This window comes from Limanda limanda, chromosome 19, assembly GCF_963576545.1.
Source record: "Limanda limanda chromosome 19, fLimLim1.1, whole genome shotgun sequence".
NCBI classification, from domain to species: Eukaryota; Metazoa; Chordata; class Actinopteri; order Pleuronectiformes; family Pleuronectidae; genus Limanda; species Limanda limanda.
This window is the reverse complement of record NC_083654.1, coordinates 1,518,941-1,542,830: the sequence shown is the minus strand read 5'-3', so window position 1 is coordinate 1,542,830 and position 23,890 is coordinate 1,518,941. Positions and strand designations below refer to the sequence as shown.

Sequence of the window (23,890 nt, the reverse complement as noted above, 5' to 3'; positions counted from 1 at the left end):
CAGTTATCAGACCTGGAGGTGGCCAATAACACGCTCCATGTGTGTCACCCTCACCTGGTCCTGTTGCTGTCTGCAGTAGCTGGGTGTGGTAACACACCTCCCCTCACAAACAGACAGTCAGGTAGAGCAGAGTCACACTGGCCTCATACATGCACTAGTGAACAGACACTTTGAAATTTTTTACACACGTAAGAACCGCATGTGTTGACTGTTGGGAAATGCCATCATCTACCTGTACGTTTGATATTCACGTGTGTGTGTGTGCGTGTGCGTGTGCGCGTGTGTGTGTGCGTGCGCGTGAAGTCAACCATGATCTGCTGCACAAACCAGAGTATGTGGCTTCAGCAAGGACCTCCACCCCTCCTCCAAAGTCTTTGACAAACTGGGGGAGCATCATACCCAGTGTCACCCTCTGACCATAAATGTAACTGAGGTCAGACTCCCTCATTCTTGCTGCAATGAAGAGTCACAGCCTGCTGGCCCTCACTGTGGCCTTGCTGGGTTTTCTGAGCCAGTGTCTGACAAGGCTCACTCCCAGAGTCTCCTTCCCTATGGGTGAGTAAAGTCTTGTCTTTCTTTTTCTGTTGGCAATTTAAGATGTGATGTAAGCATAGGGATGGGTTCCAAAAGCAGGTTCCATGTGTGATCTGGTTCCATGTTTTTGTGAAATGCCTGGATTCATTAATCTCCATCCCCCACTAATGGGCAGCCTGCAGATAACCAAGTGGGAGGTACATCTCCAAATGGGCAAGGCTTGAAAAAGGGATTGATTGAATATCACAGATACTGTTATTTCTATGTGTTGCCAACTTAGTGCTTTTCTATCAAGTTTCCTGCAACTGGACTTGTTGACTTAGGCAAGGCAGTGATTGTAGTTGTTAAACTATTTTACAAAAATTTGTCCCATAAATTGTGATTTAATGATCAACCCTGCACATCATATAAAACCATACTTGAAACGGAAGGCAGTTAGCAGAGCAGCAGCACAGTACAAGTGTGTTTGATAACCAGCTCGTAAAACTATGAAAAGAAAGAATGTGGTTGAGGACTAATTGTAACCTTTATTATCTATGGGGCCTGTGCAATGGATCAAGATTTGTAGTTTTCAAGGTTTTTCAGTCCTGGGAAGCTGGTTTTCATTGCACCTCTAACCACCAGGGGAGGTTAAGTTCAAGATAACCGCTTAACTACTGACCAATCAGATCACTGGATATAGTTGGTTTAAAGAATTCTTGCCAGGCTTGAATAATTGACTGTTTATCACTACAGCTCAAAATAACATTAATAGAAATTTAAGACACAGATTTCTTCTATACTTGAATGATCCACACCCTATTCAATTGTTCCATGATTACTAATCAACATTTCAGTCAGACTGAGCTCATCACACATGAATTACTTCTCCTCTCTCTGCTTTAGCAGCTGAAACAACATAGTTTATCATAGATTTTTTTTATTAGGCAAAAAAGCATTACTTAGTAAGAATATCAATAAAAATCCTTATTTAAACTATCCATCATTAAATGTATTGCTATTGGATGTCACTATAACCGACTCTGCTGACAGGTGATCTAACCCTGATGTCCTGGTTGTGCGCATCCCATTTCGTGTTGTGAACTGGATGCACACAAAATGTTTAAATTCATAAACTCCCGTGACTCAAACAAACACAAAGTCTTGTTCAGTACTGTTTAGATCCTTAAAACTTTGATTGGTGATGGTGTTTATTGTTGACGTGTAAAGTAAGCGTATTTCAGTGGGGGATTTAGGACATGCGGCAGGGTAATACAGCTGCAAAATGAATGTAGGGGAAACCCTGTATTAGGTGCTTAATTCATGGTTCTTACGATGTCCGTCATCCAGGACAGCCAAAGTTAGTTCCAGTGAATCCAGATAATGAGAGATATTTTGGGTATCTTGAACTTGCTCCGTACAATAGGCCCCTTTTCTAACATAGATGAGGGAGTTGTGCGTGAAGTGAATAATCTGCTGCTGTCTATAGCTCCTTCAGCCCCCTGTTGCCTTATTGTGTTTGCAAAGCCACATTCACCTTTTAGAGATACAATCAGATAGGGCTGAAGGAGCTGTAGATCAGCAAACCGCTTACCTGGATGCATTTAATTGTCTGAGGAAACTGAATGAAAGACATAATCCCAGTATTAACTGCTGTGCTGTGTACAACAGGAAGTCCTGGGAGACATCTCACCCACTTCAATAGCCATGATGTCAGCAACACCACCACATTGCTGCTCAGTGAGGGTGGAGACATTCTGTATGTAGGAGCCCGAGATGCGTTGTTAGCACTGGATGTTAGCCACAAGGACGCCATCATACTGAAGACCAAGGTAGGCCAATGATCAGATGCTGATCATTTACCGTATACTGCAGTTTTGATTATCATTACTGAAAAGCTGTTTATAAGAGGTTTTAAACATTAATGTAGGCACTAACAACTACTTTATAGTTTCTATGTAAAGATAAAGTAGAGTAATGGTGTCCTGAGCACCAAATTAAGTCTCACTCCCTCTCTGGGTGTTGTGATCCAAACAAGAAAAATGGGCACCAACTCCTATTGGAGCAAACTTATAGAACTGAATTAATCAATCTCAGATCATGAAGTCATGAATTCTCGATTCGATGGATCTCTGTTCTCTACTTTAACAGAACACCAGGGCGTCAACCAGATACATAAACGTGGGATTTCTTGCCTAATATCTTTTTTGAAGGAATATATTTACAATGGTGATAATGCAGATAATATTAACAATTTTTCTGATGTTTTGGTAATAAATAGACAATTGACAAAATACAAAAATGGACCGTTTTATTCTACTGCACAACCACTACAAAACAGGTAAACATCGCTGCAAGATTGGTGAAGATGTAAAAACAAAAAACTCTCACAATGTCAAAGAAAGAGAAAATAAATTCTGGATCTTACCAAAATTTGAGACATGTGTTTGGCTTAGTCAGTTTCTTCCACTGCTGACAAACCAACACACCTTAGCGGAGGTATCAGTCAAGTGATGATTGGATATGAGGCAACTCGACCTCTATGTTATGATGCCATTTGATATCAAGGTTTAAATCATAATTGATTCTCTTTTCAATTAACAGTAAAGGCACAGTTCCTGGTTGTTACTCTGCTGTGCCGTAATTGTGATATGAGATGTGAGTGGTCTTAATATGAAGTACATGGTCAGTGTGTGAAACAGTGACTGTGTGAGAATAATCAAATGTTAGTGATAATGAGAACCATATTTCTCCCAGTATTTCCTGCTACAAAACAAATACAACTGATGCACAAAAAAATTCTGATCAAATTAGTAAAAGGTTTTTGTATTTCTCATCAGTGTAAAAATATTATTGGACAGAATTCTGAACATTTACCCAGATCTTCTCCTCCACCACACCGCAGGAACTCTAGCTTTGTAATAGGGATTTTAAAGATGTGTTTGCATCTTTACAATCCCTATTTTTCATGGTTCAGCTGTAGCTAGTGGTTTAGGTGCATATGAATCTCTGATGAGTGTAACTCTTCTCTTCTTTCAGCGGGACTGGAGCCCTTCAGCAAAAGATGTTGAGCAATGTTCCATGAAAGGCAAGAAAATGGCAAGTAGCACAGATGCACAAAAACTTAAAAGTTCAAGAATCTGGACTAAAATCCAATCCAACTAAACCAGACAAGTCAAATTGTTCAAGCATACTGATGACACTGTCAACACTTATTATATATTATTCAACCACTTTGAATTCATAGTAGGTGAAGCATACTATGATGATAGATCCCTGTCTGTTCTGTAAACATTTGGATTAAAGTCCTGCATTAGGCACACACTGCTTGCTGTTAGGGAAACATATAACTTGTTGTTCTTTATGTGCTTGTTCTAGGCTGATTGTTCCAATTTCATCCGTGTACTGCAGTACTTGAATGCCTCCCATATCTATGCCTGCGGAACATTTGCCTTCAGCCCACGCTGCACCTATGTTGTAAGTTTGTTGCTCAAACATTTGAAATCATTTGAGCTGATTGATTTGTTCATCATTGTGGCAGATGGGTAATGTTGATGCATTTTAATAGTTTACACTGAACATTTAGTTAATTAAAAGTTGTGTGAATTGATTGATTCTTCTGTTTATCAGCTTGACTTTGTCCACTTGTCTTTTCAGGACTCAGAGACGTTATCGATGAGTATCAAGCCTGATGAAGGCAGAGGTCGTTGTCCCTATGACCCCTACCAACGCAACACTGCTATCATCGTAGGTAAGGCAATCACAGCTGCTGGAATACAATGTAAGCTGAGGCTAGTTTACTAGAGATGAAGTCTCCTCGGAGTTGTATTGATGTGCCTCTTTTCTTGTCTTGATGACCACTCAAAGCACTTCACAATACAGTTTTGCTATTCACCCATTCACAAACACATTCTATTTAAGTCTTGTCTTATTTCTAGTTGGATTAGACCAAGAAATGGTTATCCCCCTTGCATATAATGCAGGAGGATATGATGATCGGTATGTCACACTCTTAAAATCATTACAACATTTTTCATGGAGCTTCACAATTATGATGACTAGGGGCCTTATTCTTAACCGTTGGGTACACACAAAAGTGGGTATGAAAGATGCGTACGCCACTTCACATGCCAAAGTTAGGATCCAGAAATACAAGCTTTGGTGGGATACTTGTATGCTGACTTGCATGCGTACAAACATTTCTGGAAAGTGGAGATGTAGACGTGAGCTGATGAATTGAAGTTAGGTTATAAGATACATTTATTTGTCTCAAACACATGCACAAGCACACTCATGCAAGGAGGGAAATTTAACCTCTGCTTTTAACCCATCTGGTGCAGGACACACAGAGCAGTGGGCAGCCATGTACGGCCTTAGGTTGGTAGATTAGGTTGGGGGGGTAAGGTGCCTTGCTCAGGGGCACTAGACAGGGTAGGGAGAATCCTCTTGGATTTTTGGACAGATCAATCCAGGTTCGTCTTTTTGTTGTTTATCCGTGGAGTCGAACCAGAGATGAAACAGTGACCTTTTCTGCCCATAGTCCAAGTTTCTGCCACTAGTCCACTATCCATGGACTAGTGGCAGAAACTTAACTAGTTAAGTTAACACTTAACACTAGTAGGGACGGGAATCGGCAGGGACCTCCCGATACGATACTATCACGATACTTAGGTGGCGATACGATATGTAATGCGATTTCTGTGGTTATTGCGATTCTGTAAGTATTGCGATTCAATATTACGATTTCCTGGGATTTCTTTTGGTTATTTTTTTTTTTTGAAATACTGGACCATGGAAAAATGTTGAATCATTCCTTCAAATACAACACAGTCAAATTCACTTAGAGCTTTACCAGTTTTATTTCAAATATTACCATTAACTTAATGACTGCCGGGCAGCCAATAGAGAAAATAAATAAAAATGTGCCCTATTATTGTATAGCTAGTGGAGGCAGCTAGTGCGAGGCAGCTAGTGGAGGCAGCGAGAGCGAGCCGGAGCGCGGAGCGGAGGTCCGGTCGGAGCTCCGGCCGGCGGAGCTCCCCGGCGTAAACAAACACATCCACCAGAAGCGAGCAGCTGACATGGAGCCAGCAGCCCCCATGCGAGCCCAAGCTGAGGAGGGAGCTGTGGCAGGTAAATCACCCCGACCGCAGGCTCTGTTTCCTCCGCCTCTCACCCAGCTCCCTGGCTGGTTAGCTCTGTCTTCTGAAGCTGGAGTCACATGAACAGCTTTGTGAGGATTTGTGCAGCCCAGCACTGAGCATCTCAGTGGTCGAGGTCGTTTCATGTTATCCAAGCGTTTCCAAGGCTCGCAAGAATGCAATGGCGGCACACAACGATGGACCTCAATAAAGTGGGTGGTTCTTAAATCTATGGTGGTTCCATTCATTGGTGGGTCGAGTGGTGCTGGGGGAGTGCATAAAGCTATGGGGGGGGTGGTCTATAACTGACTTGACGTCACTATTAACAATAATCCCATTGGACGCACTCAAGCATACAATTTCTGACAGAGAGGAACCACAACAGATCGCAGGAGTTGTGTTTTTCCACAGTTTTTGGGACGGTAGACATGCAAGATACCCAAATTAACGTGTAGAAGCACTACAAAGGTGGCATTTTCATAATATGGGCCCTTTAATATTTTCTTTTTTTCAAGTTTGCTGTGAACATAGCAGTCAGGCCTCTTATTTCAGAAACAATGAACTGTAACAGTTAGGTTAGGTTACCAATAAAAGGTAAGTGTGCAGGTCTCGCTAGCGGGGCGCTAGCTATCGAGCCAGCATAAACAATTCAAAGAAGTCCACGGTGGGTATTTAGCGAACTTTATTGAAACTTTGTAAAAGAAGAAAATGCGTTAGCCGCAGGAGGGTGATACAACTTATGAGCTTCCGTCTATAAAACAACACATAGAGGTAAATTGCGTCACTTCCGGGGGAATCACTCACTGACCCCCGGCTTAACACACATCTGAACTGCCCCAAGGGGGCGCTGTTGCTTAGCTACACATAGCAGACATTTGTGGGACAGAACACTCCCCGTCTGGGGTCTTTAAAGATCCCATATAACTTAACAAGAGTCAGTTTCGCGTTGAGGGTGCACCACATGCTTTAAGAGAACCGATCTTGATCCGAGGTCCGCTGGATTCGGGTCCGTATGGATGCACTTCCATTGGCCAGGACATGGTGACTGACGATGCGTTGGGTCCTATTGTGGATGTATCCCACACGGATCTTATCTGGCTTCTTAGGGTGATATACGCCAAACGGGTGTAGATACCAGCACTCTTGTCCTTGTTTCAGAGGTGGAGCAACTTCTGTGTGTCCTTCGCTGAGCATGTTTTCCATGGACTCGATGAAATGAGCCTTCATCTGCGGCCGTTTTTCGACTGTGCGCCGCAGTGACACAAGGCGGTTGTGTGTCTGTTTTTTCTTATAAGGCAGTCTCTTTCTTGGTGACCTTTGACCTAAGGGTAATGGCTCCACCCAGCTGTTCGAGCTGTCTTGTTGGAGCTCAGCTTCCATGGTCTGGAGAAACATCATGTCCTCAACTGATGGTGCAAGTTTATCGTCATCAGCAGTTCGAGTGAAGATCGTTTGTCCGTGGCTGTCATCACGATGCGTCGTTGAGCAGAACGAGGGCGTCAGTGCAGCATGATGTGAATGCTTAGGTGCTTGGCTGAAGATCTCTTTTACCTTGATTTGGCTGTTGCATGGCTGCAGATGGCTGGCCCGACCATTATCTAAAATGGATGTCTTGAAGCTGCTCACCTCTGATGGTCTGTGGGCTCCTGCAAGGCACACGTCACCGACGACAACCCATCCCAGGTCCAGCCTTTGAGCGAACGGAGCGTTTCCTGGACCACTTATCTGTTCACGGGCCTTGTGGACACTGAGAATGTCTCTGCCCAGTAGGAGGAGTATGTCGGCGTCCGGATCGAGCGGTGGTATCATGTCGGCCATGTGCTTCAGGTGAGTATGGTGGCGAGCTGCAGTCGGGGTAGGTATCTCAGAGCGGTTGTTAGGAATTTGGTTGCACTCTAGAAGTGTGGGTAGAGGAAAACTAAGTTTCTCATCTGCTGACTCCACGGTGAACCCACAGGCTCTCCTGCCCGTTGTCTCTTTTTGTCCAGCACATGTTTTTAATGTGTACGGGTAGGAGGACCCTGAGATTTTGAAAATGTAAAAGAACTTGGAGCTTGCCAAGGAGCGGTTGCTTTGCTCATCCAGCATTGAATACATTTTCTTGGCCTCCCCTCTGCGTCCGGCTGGATACACGCTTACGAGGCATATCTTGGAGCATGCTCTGGAGCTTACTCCTTCCCCACACACCTGTGTGCACCTTGATGTGACCTCCTGGAAGTCTGCTTTGTCTTCCTCCCCGCCGTACTCTGAAGAGGGAGGAGACGTCTTGGATTTCCAGGCAGGTGGTCCTGGGTGGAGCGCTGTCACGTGACCGGTGCTGCCACACTCCATACATTGGACTTCAGCTGGGCAGTTTCTGGCGAGATGATCTGTGGATGAGCAGCAGCGGAAACATACATAGTTTTCCTTTAAAAGCTGTTTGCGTTCCTCTAGACTCTTCTCTCTAAAGCTTCTGCATTTCCTTAAAGGATGTGGTTTGTTATGCAGGGGACAATATCTGTTTGGGTCTGCTGATTTCTTATCGTCTCTGAACTCAGATCTTTCTGATTGTGAAACTTGTGTCTTGTGCACGTATACAGGCATTTTCACAGGTCTGTCCCATTTATTCTTTCTCTCCATGGAGACTGGCGTGAATAGATTAAAGCTGGGATCAGTGCGAGTTTTTGCTTCTGTGTGAACAAAGTCTACCAATACAGCGAAAGGTGGGAAACTGACACGATGATCACGTTTGTACTTCGAACCAAAAGACATCCACTTTTCCTGAATGTTGTGTGGGAGTTTTTCGATGATTGGATTTACCCCCCTGGAGGTGTCCAAGTACAGCAGGCCTGGGAGGGAGCCGTCTCTCTTTGCGGCTTCCAGCTCTAACAGCAGGTCTGCCAGTTCTCTGAGTCTCTGTGGTTCTCTTGTGGTAAACCTGGGAAAGCTTTCCAGCTTGTTGAAGAGGGCTTGTTCAATAGCTTCTGGTGATCCGTAGATTTCCTCAAGTCTCTCCCACGCCATTAACAGTCCAGCATTTGGGTTTCTGACGTTGACTGCTTTGAGTCTTCTCACCTGTTCTGCTGACTCTTTACCCAGATATTTGTATAGCAGGTCGAGCTCTTCACCAGAAGATAAGTCTAAACCAGCAATAGCAGTCAGAAAAGATGCTTTCCACGCCCAATAGTTCATTGGTTGGTCATCAAATGTGGTGAGGCCTGAGGTTACTAGGTTGCTGCGTGCAAGATATTTAGCCAGATCCATAGTTGTTTGGGGCTGATTATTACTGGATCTGCAAGAGCTTCTTTGCTCAGGAAGTGGAGAATGATCATCGATGTTCTGTTGTGGTGGTGATCCACAATCCTGAGGAGCTTGTGATGTTTGTTGAGGCGTGGTGTAGGCAGGAGCAGCAGGTTGTGTTCTGGAAAAACCTTTGTGTGGGGAATGTAGTTTTGGCTTAACATCATCATCTTCATTGTTTAATTGTTTGCTTTAGTGAGGGGCAACAATGTCATTTATTTTCATAGGTAATTCACCTGTGCTTGTGCCAGTTTGCCATTCAAAATAATCAACAGTGCGCTGGTATTTCATTTCTTGAGACACTGGACCAGGGCCTCTGCTGGGCACATTAACATCAAGTTCTAATAAACCAGCTTGTAACGTGTTAGCTTCAGCTATGGCAGCATCTCTTTCCTTTACTTCCTTTAATGCATCCAGAGTAGCTTGAATGCGTGCCTGCTCAACTTTCAGCTCGATTTCCCTCTTGGAGTGTGCTGCTCTGGCTTGAGCACCGTCAGCTTTTGCTCTGGCCATGGCCACCGCTAAACTTGCCTTCGAGCTGGATGATGCATGTGATGCATGCGTGCACACGGAGCTTGCCGCTGAGCTCACTTTACTTGGGTTGTCCATGTCGTCCGTTACGGTGAAAGTCTGTTGATATGACTGTATGAGATGAGGAGGTAAGCTGGCGTGAAGGCTGTCCACTTCCCCCGTGTTAGCCGCCTGGCTCCGTGTTAGCCGCCTGGCTCCGTGTTAGCTGCTTGGCTCCGCGTTAGACGCTTAGCTCCTGGCGTAGCTCCCGAAGCTGGATGGCCTGGTCTCCGTGCCGGCTGTGATGCTTCCTTTTTACTGTGCAGGTCTCGCTAGCGGGGCGCTAGCTATCCAGCCAGCTTAAACAATTCAAAGAAGTCCACGGTGGGTATTTAGCGAACTTTAATGAAATTTTGTAAAAAGAAAATGCGTTAGCCGCAGGAGGGTGATACAACTTATGAGCTTCCGTCTATAAAACAACACATAGAGGTAAATTGCGTCACTTCTGGGGGAATCACTCACTGACCCCCGGCTCAACACACATCTGAACTGCCCCAAGGGGGCGCTGTTGCTTAGCTACACATAGCAGACATTTGTGGGACAGAACAGTAAGCCTACTACTTCTTTGCTTTCAGCCAGCTACTCAACAGACAAGCAACAAAATAACAAACAAACAAAATACATAGGCAAGTGTCGGCCTACTTTGAAATAAATTAAACACAGAACTTTGTAGGGCTATTTGAGTCCTCCCCATATTTGTGGAAAATGTATGAAATAAGAAGTACCCTATTTTGAAATAAATAAAAACATATAGCTGCAGCCTAATACTGTAACAGACTGGGTTTATGTTTATGTTTGGTTTTGACGTATGTTCAGTAAAACACTTTGATGAAGGAGTGTTCTGATATCCTGAGGGTCAGTGAAGGGGTCGGGGTGGGACATGTGACTGTTTGGACCAAAAGGATGGGGTTGTTTGGGATGTCAGGCCCTCATTGGCTGGTTTTGTTGGGGATCGGGTTCAATGAGGAAGTGAAGGGTTGTTGATGTGTGCGAGTGACGGAGTAAGAACGAGAAGTGCACATGTTCGTGTAGAGGATAATAAAAGTTACTAAACCACGAAGAAGTTCCGTGTCCTGTGTAAGCGGGGACGCTACAATAGCTTAAAAATATATATTTTAGTTGGCGAAATATTAAAACAAAAAGCGAGAGCAGGTCAGACTGGAGGCGAACACAGATACTGAAGCTCTGCGTTAATCTCGCGAGAAAAAAATTGACGGCGTTAAAACTGGTTTGCGTTAACGCCGTTAATAAAGCGTTTAACTGATAGCACTATAAAATATATAAAACAACAAAGGTTTGCTGCACAGACAGTCACACACTATAGATCCTAGAGAGGAGCTTTATAAGGATGGGTGCAAATCTCACATCAGCAACAACATCAACATGATTTAGAAAAGTGATGTATAGATTCACTGACATTGAAGTGAACATACGGTATAATTGCCACTTTACCTTGATTCAATCTATGCTCACAATTTGTGTGTATTGGGCTCCAGGGACAAAGCCAAGGCATGATCATTAGAATGCATTTTGACTACAGTTCATCTTGATCTGAAAAATGGGATTCATTTCCCTACAACAATTGAACAAATGCAAAATTGTTGTTTTCAGGTGAAAATTAAATGTGTATGTGTTCAGTTGGACTATTTTCTGTTTTGGAGATTCAATAAAATTGTATTTGTATAGCGCCAAATAATAATATTAGTGCTTTCAGTTAAACGTGTTATTAACGGCTTTAACGCAAACCAGTTTTAAGCCGTCAATTTTTCTCTCGCAAGATTAACGCAGAGCTTCAGAATCTGTGTTCGCCTCCAGTCTGACCTGCTCTCGCTTTTTGTTTTAATATTTCGCCAACTAAAATATATATTTTTAAGCTATTGTAGCTTGTTTACCTGAAATGTGCACTTTATCATTTTATTTTGTACCGCCCTGTTTGGCAATGTTGTTTTTCAATAAAATAAAACATTTGCATAAAGCAAGCCAATCCACTTTTCCATGTTGATAAGAGCATTAAAACGAAAAAAAAATTATGGAAAAAAAATAAATGAAGGGACATTTAGAATAGATACAAATTTGCGATTAATTGCGATTAATCGCGAGTTAACTATGACATAAATGCGATTAATCGCGATTAAATATTTTAATCGTTTGACAGCACTAAATAATATATATTATTTCAAGACACTTTACATTGAAGGTCAAGACCCTAAACATTTTTTATAGAGAAAGCCAACAGTTCCCACAGCAGCACCTTGAGTGGAGAGGAAAAACTCCCTCATTAACTGGAAGAAACTTCTAGCAGAAACAGACTCAAAGTAGATGGCAATCTGCCTTTAGTGGTTTGGGGGGGGGGGGGGCAGCGAAAAATGGGGAGGAGAAGAGAGATGGGTAGAAAAGAAAGGAGAGTAGATAGAGAGATTTGACCCCCCCCTTTGAGAAAAGGTCAGACTGGGCCCTATCCAGTTTTAGATCCCAGTCCCTGGAATATTTATGTTTTCATGCAAGAAACCATAGATTGTTCTAGGGACATGATCTGCTTCTTATTTTCTATGTGTTGGTATGTTTCTCAGATGGAGAGCTGTATACTGGGACAGTGGCAGACTATAGGGGGAACCGACCAGTTATCTCCCGGCATCTCAGTGAGGGCAGGCGTGTGGACCTGAAGTTGGATGACACATTAGGATGGCTGGAGGGTGAGTCTGGTGTCTCTAAGATTAATAAAGCAGTTTTCAACATTATCATTTATGAAAATTAAACATGTTTGAGTGGCTGTCACTCTATGAGAGCGCATAGTAGCCTACTACAAGCACGGATGAACGCGATTCAGTTATATTGTTTTTGTATAGTGCCAAATCATGACATACATTATATCAAGGCACTTAACATAGTAAGGTTGAGTCCTTATAAAACTAATGTGACACTGTGGTGACTATAGATTGACAAAACTTCCTTTTTTGGTCAAGGTAAGTTTTTATTGAGTTTTCAAGCAACTTACAGGCCTAGCAAAGATGACATAGATACTCTAAATCAGTGTTTACCAACCTTTTCGAGCTCGAGATCTCTTTTTAATTCCTAAAGTAAGCCGAGATCTACCAGCAGCTATTATTTTTAGCAATTTCTGTTAAAAGCTGAATGTACGAGCATAAATGTACAAAAAGAAAGGCAGTTGTGCAACTTTATCTATTCAATGCACAATTGTCACATTAATATCAATTAATATTTATAGCATCTGTTCAATGCACAATATGTAGCTTCTCAGTTCAACAATATGTTCTGCAGAGAAGCTGCTACTGCAGCAGAATGTTTCTACATATAGGCTTTGAGTTGAATATGGCCATACAGTATTAAGCTGTGCATCATCCGCTCCTGCAAATATTTCAAAATAAAAAGCCCTTTTTGAACAAGGGAATGGATTCCAGCAACAGAAACGCTGGAGTGCTTTTATTATACAGAAAGGCCTACAGAAAGTGTTGCAACCATTTGTTTGTGACATAAATTCATCAGATAAACATTAAAACTCAGGTGAAAGATAATTTTCTCTGTTTATTCTGCTGTGAACCACAATATGTATCTCTTTATGACACAAATGTATTTACAACACTTCCCAAACCCGTTTCAAAGTAAATGCACTTGTGATGGAAATTAATCTTGAGATTTGAAATAATGAAATTCTCAGACTCGAGTTGCCTTTGAGTCTTTATAATATTAAGCTCTGCAGAGTTTACACTACAAGCACGTGTGCTCAAAATGGAACAACTGGCCGCAAGTTAAAAAAAGCCAGAACTAATACAAAGAGGTGCTTCATAAAACGTAATATGAAAAAATACATAAAATCCTCCTCTGTGTGTATCTGCCCTGACCGTCCGCTGTAGCAAACTCCCTGTTTGCCAAGGTCACAGCAGTGAGACACCTAGTCAGGGGATTTCCACAACCTTAGACACTGGTCAATGGAATTTTCCTCCACACACTCCAGCGAGTTGATTGTTATCAACAGACCGGAAGATGCGCATCTTCATACCGTAGAGTTCTGACATTTAGTTTAGAACAAAATTGTTTTGAAGGAAATGCAGGAGATAAACCAGCAACACTGCCACCAGTAGCGGACACACAGAAAGTGTGAAAAACAGACAACAGACACACAGCTGATCTGGGGCACGACGACAGCCAGTAAGTCAAGAGAGTTCAGGGATCGACAGTGACGACTCGAGGATTTAGTCAAATAGCCCATATAAGAAATAGAAGGCTGCCACACTACATTAAACTTTGCAGTAGATCCCTGCAGCATTTATCTTATTTTTTCCAGTTTAAGAAGGTGCAGGACCTCAGAAATCCATCTGTCACAGACGAGGGGGTGATCCCCCTTCCAATTCAAGAGAGTGAGTCTTCTTGCTAAGAGGGCTGAGTAGGCCATACTTTTTAATTGTTCTTTTGTCAGGGTAAGATCTTCTGATGGTACACCAAAAAGTCCAAGAAAGGGCATGGTTCAGTTGTCAGAGATGCAATCTCAGAGTAAATATTATATAGAGAACCAGAAGGTAGTTGGGCCGGGTCTTAAGGAAAATGTGTGGTAAAGGCTGGCAGGTGCCTGCTTATGTCTATCACAGGTAGGGTCAGTCTTACCCGGTGCACAATCTTACACTGAATAGGAGAATATCTTGCAAAAATAGATGAGGAGAAAATACTTTTAAGTATCTTAGCTTATTGATTGATATAAGATAATGCTAATTCAGAACCTGAAAGGGCTGCTGGCTCCATCTCGCTCAAACTCACCCTGACTCTGGGTCTGCAGATGCCTGTACTCATGGCAGGCATCTTCACTAAGAGACACTGACTCACCTAAAATATATTTGACTGCAAGAATCTCAGTCAAGATGATGGGTCTTGCACTGATGATTGGATTTTCTATCCGCAACTGAGTTGAAAGAGCACTCACAAACATGGTAATAAGCTGTATAATATGATTTTGTTTTAATGTAACAAATGATTGGCTTAAATGATGTCCACAAATTATATTTCTAAATACTTTGCCATCTGCTTGCTTTAGATCCAACCTTCATCAGCTCCAGTTTCATTCCTGATGAGGAGAAGATCTACTTCTTCTTCAGTGAAGTGGGCAGAGAGTATGACTTCATCGACAAATTTATTGTCTCGCGTGTTTCTCAGATCTGCATGGTAAGTGTAAAACAACAAACTTGATGCAACAGCCACTCATACAAGGAGATTAGTTATTTTTCATTGTCATATAGGTATTAATTCAAATCTGTCTTATGGTATTGAAGTCATAGTCAGTGGTGGTGTTGTACAGGACTGCATTACATTCATAAATGTTACTAATATTCTTATTACCTACTGTATGTTAATCCCAGGGACAGAATATTGGAAAGACATCTTAATATCTGGTAATGTTCCAATAAAAGATCCACTGTACATCAAATTTACAGAAGATGTAAGTTAATAAGAAACATTATTAAGAAAGCATATGAGCTTCATAAAAGTTCACTGAGTTTATATATACATCATGCTTTAGTTTGCTGTGCAGTGGTGAAAAATATTGTTATGGCTTCAGAGACCTTCCCATTTTACACGCTTGTTTGATTTTGCCATCAGTTTAAACTCAAAAACACATAACGGCTCAATGAAGACATGTTTTTTGACATTTTGGGAAAATCTCTCAGGTAAAACAATACTCGTACCCTTAATTCAGCGCTATGTTTTAGCCCCTTTGGCAGCTGTTAAAGCAGTTTATTCTCTGAAGCTCGTCAGATTGGATTGGAAGTGTCTGTGAGCTGATGTCTTCAGGTCTCTCCATTGTTGTCTTGGCTGCTACCTTGGGTCAGTCTCTTTTTGAATGGTCATTTATCGCCTTACCCACTGTATTTGTCCACATTTATCAATCATTTCAGAAAATTATATATTCAGTAGTACTTAGTCAAGCAGCTGACTCCAGTCTTTGCGGACCTGTGAGCTGTTAGAACACCTCACAGTGTAACATTACATGCTGAAGGCTGGAATATCCTCTATGTTTTTAGTTGTTGTTCACTCCTCTCAGGGTTGAGGTGCTGCATTTTCATTAGGTTAGATCAGGGGCATGCGGCTCTTCAGCCCCTCTGCAGTGGCTCCCTGTACAGTGCATGTTGCGCATATTTTTCGCGAACAGTGAACTTAACGAATCAGTTTTCATATGATGAACTTGAGTGAACGTCACGTTCACGTTCATTTTTTAAAACATCATCGTATCAGGCCGTCCTGAAATACCAGGAGCGGATGATTGGGTGTGCTCATATCTATAACTCTCTCTATAACGGACATTAGCCCAGGCTCCGCTCACTCGCTCACGCCGGGTTCACACCGGACGCTGAAGCCCGATGAAGGGCCGCGCAGCGCTAATAATATCACATACTTTTGCTGTTATCAGCCTACAGTAAAAACAGCATTTAATCATTCAATCATTTTCAAGCATATAGTCACTTGTTGCTCCAACATTAACTGCAACAGCTCCCAACGGTTGTCTTTTTTGGTGTTGTCTTTATACAACATGTGCTGAGGATCATACAGCTCACTCTACTTCTCCACTCCAATTATTAATTTAATCTTTTTAATACATGACATTTAATAATGTTATTGGTAAAATTGTTAAAATTAAAACTCCAGGACAACAGAAGGGGAATACAAACTATGGGATGCATATTTGATCATTTATATCATATAAACTATGTCATCAATATCGTTTAAAATCATTTTCAGTGTGTTTCCTGGGGTGATACGCTCACGGCGAGCAGAAAAAATAGACTCTACGTCGAAACGATCGCTGCACAGCATCGCTTCCGCGTGCGGTGTGAACCGGGCGTCAGAGAGACAGTGGGATCAGAGCTCGTTCATGTGAAGCAACCGGTCACTGACTCACCGTCTGCTTCTTAGCCATCGAAACAGTGAAAACACAGAGTTTCTCTGGTGACAGAGAATCAGCGCCGCAGGTTCTGGATCAGAGCAGAAGCTGCATTTGGTTTGTACTGAGCTTTCTGTTTCTGTGTCCGCCTCCGGTCTGACCTGCTGTCACGTTTTGTTTTCAAATTTTGTCAAATAAAATATGCGTCACATCCTATTACGTCCCAGGGCCTCTGTAAACTAACCAGGGATAAATCCCAAAAAAGAAAAGTCAGGGAGGGAAGTAGAGTTTAATTTTGCGTGGACAGATTAATTTGCTTTCACTGCCAACGATGCTGGTGTACCTGTATGCTTGATGTGTGGCGAGGAATTAGCAAACAAATTTTTTTTAAATGTTTGAAGACATTTCCAGAGCAAGCACATAGCATCTGGGCGGCTGTGGCTGAGGGGTAGAGTGGTCGTCCTCCAACCTGAAGGTCGGTGGTTCGATCCCCAGTCTGAACCATCTGCATGCCGAAGTGTCCTTGGGCAAGATGCTGAACCCTGAATGGCCCCCCATAGAATAACAAAGTGCTGCAAGTAGATGCACTGTATGAATGTGTGTGTGAATGGGTGAAAGTGTACTGTAAAGCGCTTTGAGTGGTCTTCATCAGACTAGAAAAGCGCTATATAAATACAAATCCATTTACCATTTACTGCTCAAAAAAATTAAAGGAACACTTTGAAAACACATCAGATCTCATTGTGAAAAAAAATTATGTTGGATATTTATACTGATATGGACAGTTTAATGTCTTAGGAACAAAAGGATGCCACATCTTTGATGGAAATAAAAGTTTTCAGCCTACAGAGGGCTCATTTTATAGACACCCCGAAAATCATAGTGAAAAAGTGATGTGGCAGGCTTGTCCATTTTGCCAAAATTCTATTTCTGTAACTCAAAATGCTTCTCAATATCTTGTGTGGCACCCACGTGCTTGTATGCATTCTTGACAACGTTGCGGCATGCTCCTAATGAGACAACGGATGTTGTCTTGTGGGATGTCCTCCCAGATCTGTCTAAGGGCATCAGTGAGCTCCTTTAAAGTCTGAGGAGCAACCTGGCGGCGTCTGATGGACCGAAACATAATGTCCCAGAGGTGTTCTATCGGGTTTAGGTCAGGTTATCGTGAGGGCCATTCAATTGCATCAATTTCTTCATCCTACAGGTACTGCCTGAAACTGTACTGTAAAGCGCTTTGAGTGGTCTTCATCAGACTAGAAAAGCGCTATATAAATACAAATCCATTTACCATTTACCATATCTGCTGAAAAGTACCAAGCTGGAGATGAGCAAAAAAAGCATAGTTATGTGTTTCATTTATTTCTAAGTAGGCCTACACATAAGAGTTTGGTGTTTTTCCTTTTTTGTAACAGGTAAAAATAGCAGTTAAATGTCAAGAGTTTTTTTTATTGTAGTTCTTTAATTTTATAAATGCAACAAACTATAGTTTTTATATATATTGTATTACTATATACATAACTTTATAACCTGTGTTATCAAATATGTTTTGCGGCTCCAGACAGATTTAATTTGGGGGAAGAGGGGCCAAAATGGCTCCTTCGATAGTAAAGGTTGCCTACCCCTGGGTTAGATGAAACACTGTGGGTTCTTACCCCAGCAGGTAACAGTGCTGCATTGTGCTTGATGCCTTCTATCCCTCTTTGTCAGAGTGACATTGGCGGCCAGAGGACCCTGCAGCGACGCTGGACAACATTTGCAAAGGCTCAGCTGTTGTGCCAGGCTGACAATGAGCTACCCTACAATGTGATCCAGGATATTGACACCCTCCCACCAGCAGAGGGAGCTTGTGCAGATGACACTCTGTTTTATGGCATCTTCACCTCACAGTGGTTAGTAAGCTTAAAGGCCTTGACATGAATTTGTATCCTTTACCTGAAGCTCTGGTGGCCTGTGTTCCCACTGCATCACTGTCATTATGCCTCCGTGCCAGTGATAGCCATTGGCCGGAGGCATTTTGTGTTCTTGTTTTCCGTTTGGCCGTCTGTCTCATTCTCGTGAACCCGATACTTCAAAAACCCGTAAGGGAATTTCTTCAGATTTGGTACATACATTTACTTGGACTCAGGGATGAACTGATTAGATTTTGGTGGTCAAAGGTCACAATGGCCCTATAAAGCACATTATATGTTGTGCTGAAAGCAGATAAAAGCTGTGGTTCCTAAGGTGGGTGTTGCAACACCCTGGGAACTTTGAGGTCAGCCACGTCGGCCCCAAATTGTTTTCAATATTTTAGCTGAGAATAAGTTTAATTGCTGCATCACATAAAATGATTAGTGGACTGATGTCATTAAAATAAAAACCTACTTTAATAAAATGCATCTACAGTTTACACTGATGAAAAAACAACATACTAAATTTTGACAAGGCAGAGTGGCAGTTTTAAAAAGCAGTAAGGAAACACTATGTGAACCTTGATCAGCAGGAAACCTTAACATCTTCGCACTTCTCAGACCAATTTCTGTCATTCCTATTTTTTTTTTACATGAGATCCACATGATCTGGATTTTGTCAGTTGTTCTCATTTGTTGAGTCTTTAATGTTATCTGTTTTTTTACCAGGTCTGTTAATTCTGGACAATCAGCAGTGTGTTCATTCCGTCTGAGTGACATCAAATCAGTTTTCTCTGGTAACTACAAAGTCCTGAACCGAGACACGTTACAGTGGAGCACACGTGTTCAAGAGAAGGTCGCAAATCCAGGAGAGGTAAATGGTCATTCCTAATTTAAATGGGAATGGGAAGGGACTGGAACAAGACCACTCGTATAGTCCTTGAAAGGAAAAAAATAGAGTCTCTCTAAGAGTCTGTAAAACTATAAGCCATGCAGACAGATGTACTGGCTATTACGAGCTGAACTCCCCTTATTTGATTCAGTTTCATATAGTTTGAAAGTGCCTAAGATACGGTTATAAGGTTTATTTCATATAGGGCCTTTTTTTAAACTTTTGTTCATTTCTACAATGACATTGTACTCAGTAAGTGAATAGCTGAGATCTGTGAGCACACCTTTACCAAAAAATGAAGAAGCACAGACAGAATTAAAACAAACCTCCTGAGAAAAAAAGTGAGGATGAACAATTTAAATTATAACACAAGTCTTATCACAGTTTTATCACAGTTCACAGACCAACTCCTCAATAAGATTGAATAATAAATAACATGATAGGAAAAACTATGACAATAAGACAGAGGGCATGATGAATTGAAAAATGCAGTTCTACATGTAAGAATCATTTTAATACAATGAAACTGTAAACTAATTTGTTTCATTTGTACTACTGTCTAATTGCCTTGTTGTGTGGTAGTGTGGACTGCACAATGCATCAGACAACGCCCTGCGCTTTGTCAAAGAAAATTTCCTGACAGACGAAAGTGTTCGGCCAGTTGGAAGAAGTCTGACCATGGTGTCTGCTGAGCATAAGTACAGCCACCTGACTGTCCAGAGAATCCAGGCTGCCAACAGCAGAGACTACACTGTCCTATTTCTGCTTACAGGTAGGTACAAAATTAGTGGGTTTGAGTGGGGTGCCACGTCAGACCAAACAAACTCATTGCACTGCACACACAAGTACTGCTCATCTCGCAGTTCAAATCCATACTGAGTATGCTGCATCGCAAACTGGAGGCAGTGTTTTCCAGTAATTATATAGATTTTGGCAGCCCACCATATTCACATTTTTTCTGTCAATATTTCTTAATGAACCAAAACAAGTTTAACATTCATACAATAACACAAGAGATCTCTAGCTTGGTTTGTGACAAGCTATTTCCGGCATTCTAGCCCAACGGTCCATAATGTTTTTTCTGTCAATGTAGACAGTCAGTTCTCATAGTTTCAGTTGCAGTTGTGGAATGCAATGGAGTTGTCTCTTACACACACAATTACTTTTACTTCACTCTTTAGTCTGCGTACCTGTCACTCTGAATCGTTTGTGTCTGAGAGTGACATGCACATGTACCCTGTTACCGCCATACATTGAAGTAATAGTATGAATTGTTTTTTTAATTGGGAATTTTCAGACTTCTCCCTTCTGTATGATACACTGTGGGAATACTGGTTTTTGTTGCAGTTATTCTAGCTTGTTGTTTACTTGCTGCTATATTTGGTGTGTGCGGAGGGTTAAGGCGGTTAAGGCGCAGGTAGATAAGCTGTTGAGGCTGAAACAGCATCTAGAAAAGGACTAGTAAAAACACTAAAGGCCAATTTATGCCTCTCCGTTTTTTCTATTACGGACAGATAAGACCGCCCTATCCGTCGTGAAACGCCCTCTCCGAGTGCTTCGGACAGCTTTTCGTACACGTCTGATTTTTCTAACTATCCGTCTTCATGTTGGAGACCCAACGGACCGCTCTTGGCTGTGATTGGTCCGCGAACGACATCATTTCCGTATGACGTAATTTCCGTATTTCCGGACCTCAAACTTCCTGTTTACATTTTAGCAACAAACACGAACACAACTATGATTCTACGATTAATGTGACGTGTGTGTTAAGCCAGCGGAGTTGTCCGGCTGACGGTGGCTCGTTAGAGCACTGAGGGCATGTGTGCACGGTCACATACGGTTATAACGAGCTTTCAAAACGGCGCTAGCAGGCTAGGCTAGCGGGCTAGGCTAGCCACCATGCTAACTGCGGTGGTAACAGTGCAAGAACCCGCCGTCACGACTTTAATTCCACTTCTATCATGACACTGTTTCTATAATACCGTCAGGTTAGAAGCAAACACTGGATAGTAGTAGTTAGTGTCGGGAGTCCCTGCTGACTGTGTGTGGAAGCTGGGGGGAGCTAGGTCCGTGTAGCTTCTAGCTACATGTAGCCTCAAGCAGATTCAAGCTGTGGAATCAGCAACACAGTTCGGAAACAAGACCGGGGAACCGCTGCGCTAAGAAACGATTACATCAGCATTTTGACACGCTGGGTGTCACTTTATTTAGTTCTGTTAGTTGCCATGGTTCAGTGTGTGGGAGGCAGGCTAACATGTAAACATAGACACGTGGACTTCTTCTTCCCAAATGGGGTAGGCTTCTCTGAGCTCGTCTTCTGTTGCGCCACCTATGGGTTTGGCGGGGAATTGTTTTTAGACGGATAGTCGTCGGAGAAGTAAAAATCAAAAAGACTCTTTGTCCCCCGCTGAGACCTCTCCGAGAAACGGATACGTAGAAGTATATAAGAGCCTTAAGTCACAACCTAGTCCTGCTCTCACCATCTTACAAGCCTGTGGTTCAGCAGCACCCAGTCACAGTGAGGACTGTGAGGAAATGGTCTCCTGTGGCCATGGAAACACTGCGTGGAGCACTGGAGGCCACAGACTGGGCTGCTCTGTATGAGCCACATGGTGAGGACATTGATGGCATGACTGACTGTGTCTCTGAGTACATTGGGTTCTGCATAGACAACACCATCCCCACTAAAGAGGTTCGCTGTTACCCAAATAACAAGCCGTGGGTAACCAGCGACCTGAAGGCCCTTCTCAACGAGAAGAAGAGGGCCTTTAGATCACGGGACAGTGCAGAGCTCAAACGTGTACAAAGGGAGCTCAAACGCAGCATCAGGGAGAGCAAGGACAACTTCAGGAGAAAACTGGAGCACAAACTGGAAGACAATAACACCAGGGACGTCTGGAGTGGGATGAAGGAGATCACCGGCTTCCAGAGGAGAGGTGGGGGAGCAGCTGGGGATGAACGACGTGCGAACAAGCTGAACACGTTCTTCAACAGGTTCAACTCCAACCCCCCCACCCCCAGCGGACCCTCCACTGCCTCTACGACTGCCTCTACTGCTTCTCCGAGCAACAACCCCCCACCTCCCCCCATCACCCCTACCTCCCACCCCCCCGCTGGCTTTCACCACAGACCTTTTCACACCTCCCACCCCCAGAGCATCCTCACATCACCCACAGCCCCCCACCACCTCCTGCAACACACACCTCTCTGCACCACCCTCATCACCTCCACCCTCAAACCCACCACTGACATCCCCCACCCCCCAGTCTGGACTCCACTTCACAGCCAGCCAGGTGAGGAGAGAGCTGGAGAGGCTCAAACAGAGGAAAGCTGCGGGACCGCACCTCATCAGCCCTCGTGTGCTGAAGGGATGCTCCAGCCAGCTCTGTGGAGTTCTCCAGCACCTCTTCAACCTGAGCCTACACCTTCAGAGAGTGCCAGTGCTCTGGAAAACATCCTGCCTGGTCCCAGTGCCCAAAAAAGGACGTCCTGCTGCACTGGAGGACTACAGGCCGGTGGCACTGACCTCTCACATCATGAAGGTCATGGAGAGACTGGTCCTGGCACACCTCAGGCCGCTGGTGTCCCCATCACAAGACCCCCTGCAGATTGAATATCAGCCCCATGTTGGGGTTGATGATGCAATCATCTACCTGCTGCAGAAGGCTTATTCCTCCCTGGACAGACCCAACACCTCAGTCCGGATCATGTTCTTCGACTTCTCCAGCGCCTTCAACACCATCCAGCCCAGACTGCTGAAGGCTAAACTGGAGGGCACGCAGGTGAGTGCTCCCCTCATCACTTGGGTCGATGACTATCTGACGGGCAGACCGCAGTTTGTTAGATTACAGAACTGTGTGTCTGATCGTCTGATCAGTAACATCGGGGCCCCCCAGGGAACTGTACTGTCCCCCTTCCTCTTCACCACATACACTGCTGACTTTCAGCACTGCACTGAGTCGTGTCATCTACAGAAGTTCTCTGATGACACGGCCATTGTGGGGTGTGTTGAGGGCGGGGGGGAGGCTGAGTACAGGGACCTGGTTGACCGCTTTGTGAAGTGGTGTGGGGAGAACTGCATGCAGCTCAACGTGGCGAAGACGAGGGAGATGGTGGTGGACTTCAGGAGGAACAAGCCCCTGCCCTCTCCTGTCTGCATCGGTGGGACGGATGTGGAGGTGGTATCTGCATACAAGTACCTGGGTGTCACACTGGACAATAAACTGGACTGGTCCACCAACACACAGGCCGTCTACAAGAAGGGCCTGAGCCGGCTTTACTTCCTGAGGAGGCTCAGGTCCTTCCACGTCTGCAACAAGATGCTGCAGATGTTCTATCAGTCTGTTGTGGCGAGCACCATCTTCTTTGCTGTGGTGTCCTGAGCTGCGGGCATCAAGGCAAAGGACGCCAACAGACTGAGAAAACTCATCAGGAAGGCAGAGTCTGTGGTTGGCTCTAAGCTTGTCACCCTGGAGGAGGTGGTGGAGGACAGGATGCTGGCAAAACTGCTGGCAATCATGGACCATCCCTCTCACCCCCTCCACAAAACACTGGACAAGCTCAGTGGTGGAATGTAACGAAGTATTTTTACTTCGTTACTGTACTTAAGTAAAGTTTTACGTATCTGTACTTTACTTAAGTAAAAATAATAGTGCATACTTTTTACTTTTACTCCGTTACATTTTGCAGCTATTATCTATACTTTTACTCCGCTACA

General features: G+C 43.4%; 1 protein-coding gene across 2 annotated transcripts in view; it reads left to right on the top strand.

Moving 5' to 3' along the window:
• Positions 1-23,890, top strand: part of sema4ab (sema domain, immunoglobulin domain (Ig), transmembrane domain (TM) and short cytoplasmic domain, (semaphorin) 4Ab) — a 39,099-nt gene that overhangs the window by 2,328 nt on the left and 12,881 nt on the right. For both annotated transcript variants that reach the window (XM_061092195.1, XM_061092196.1), the window contains exons 2-12: positions 4-121; positions 304-555; positions 2,185-2,345; positions 3,553-3,612; positions 3,892-3,990; positions 4,171-4,264; positions 12,074-12,196; positions 14,548-14,675; positions 18,100-18,281; positions 19,011-19,155; positions 19,756-19,945. In XM_061092195.1, the coding sequence (XP_060948178.1) occupies positions 459-555; positions 2,185-2,345; positions 3,553-3,612; positions 3,892-3,990; positions 4,171-4,264; positions 12,074-12,196; positions 14,548-14,675; positions 18,100-18,281; positions 19,011-19,155; positions 19,756-19,945 (1,279 nt within the window). In that variant the 5' untranslated portion in view covers positions 4-121; positions 304-458. The remainder of the gene's footprint in view (positions 1-3; positions 122-303; positions 556-2,184; positions 2,346-3,552; positions 3,613-3,891; positions 3,991-4,170; positions 4,265-12,073; positions 12,197-14,547; positions 14,676-18,099; positions 18,282-19,010; positions 19,156-19,755; positions 19,946-23,890) is intronic.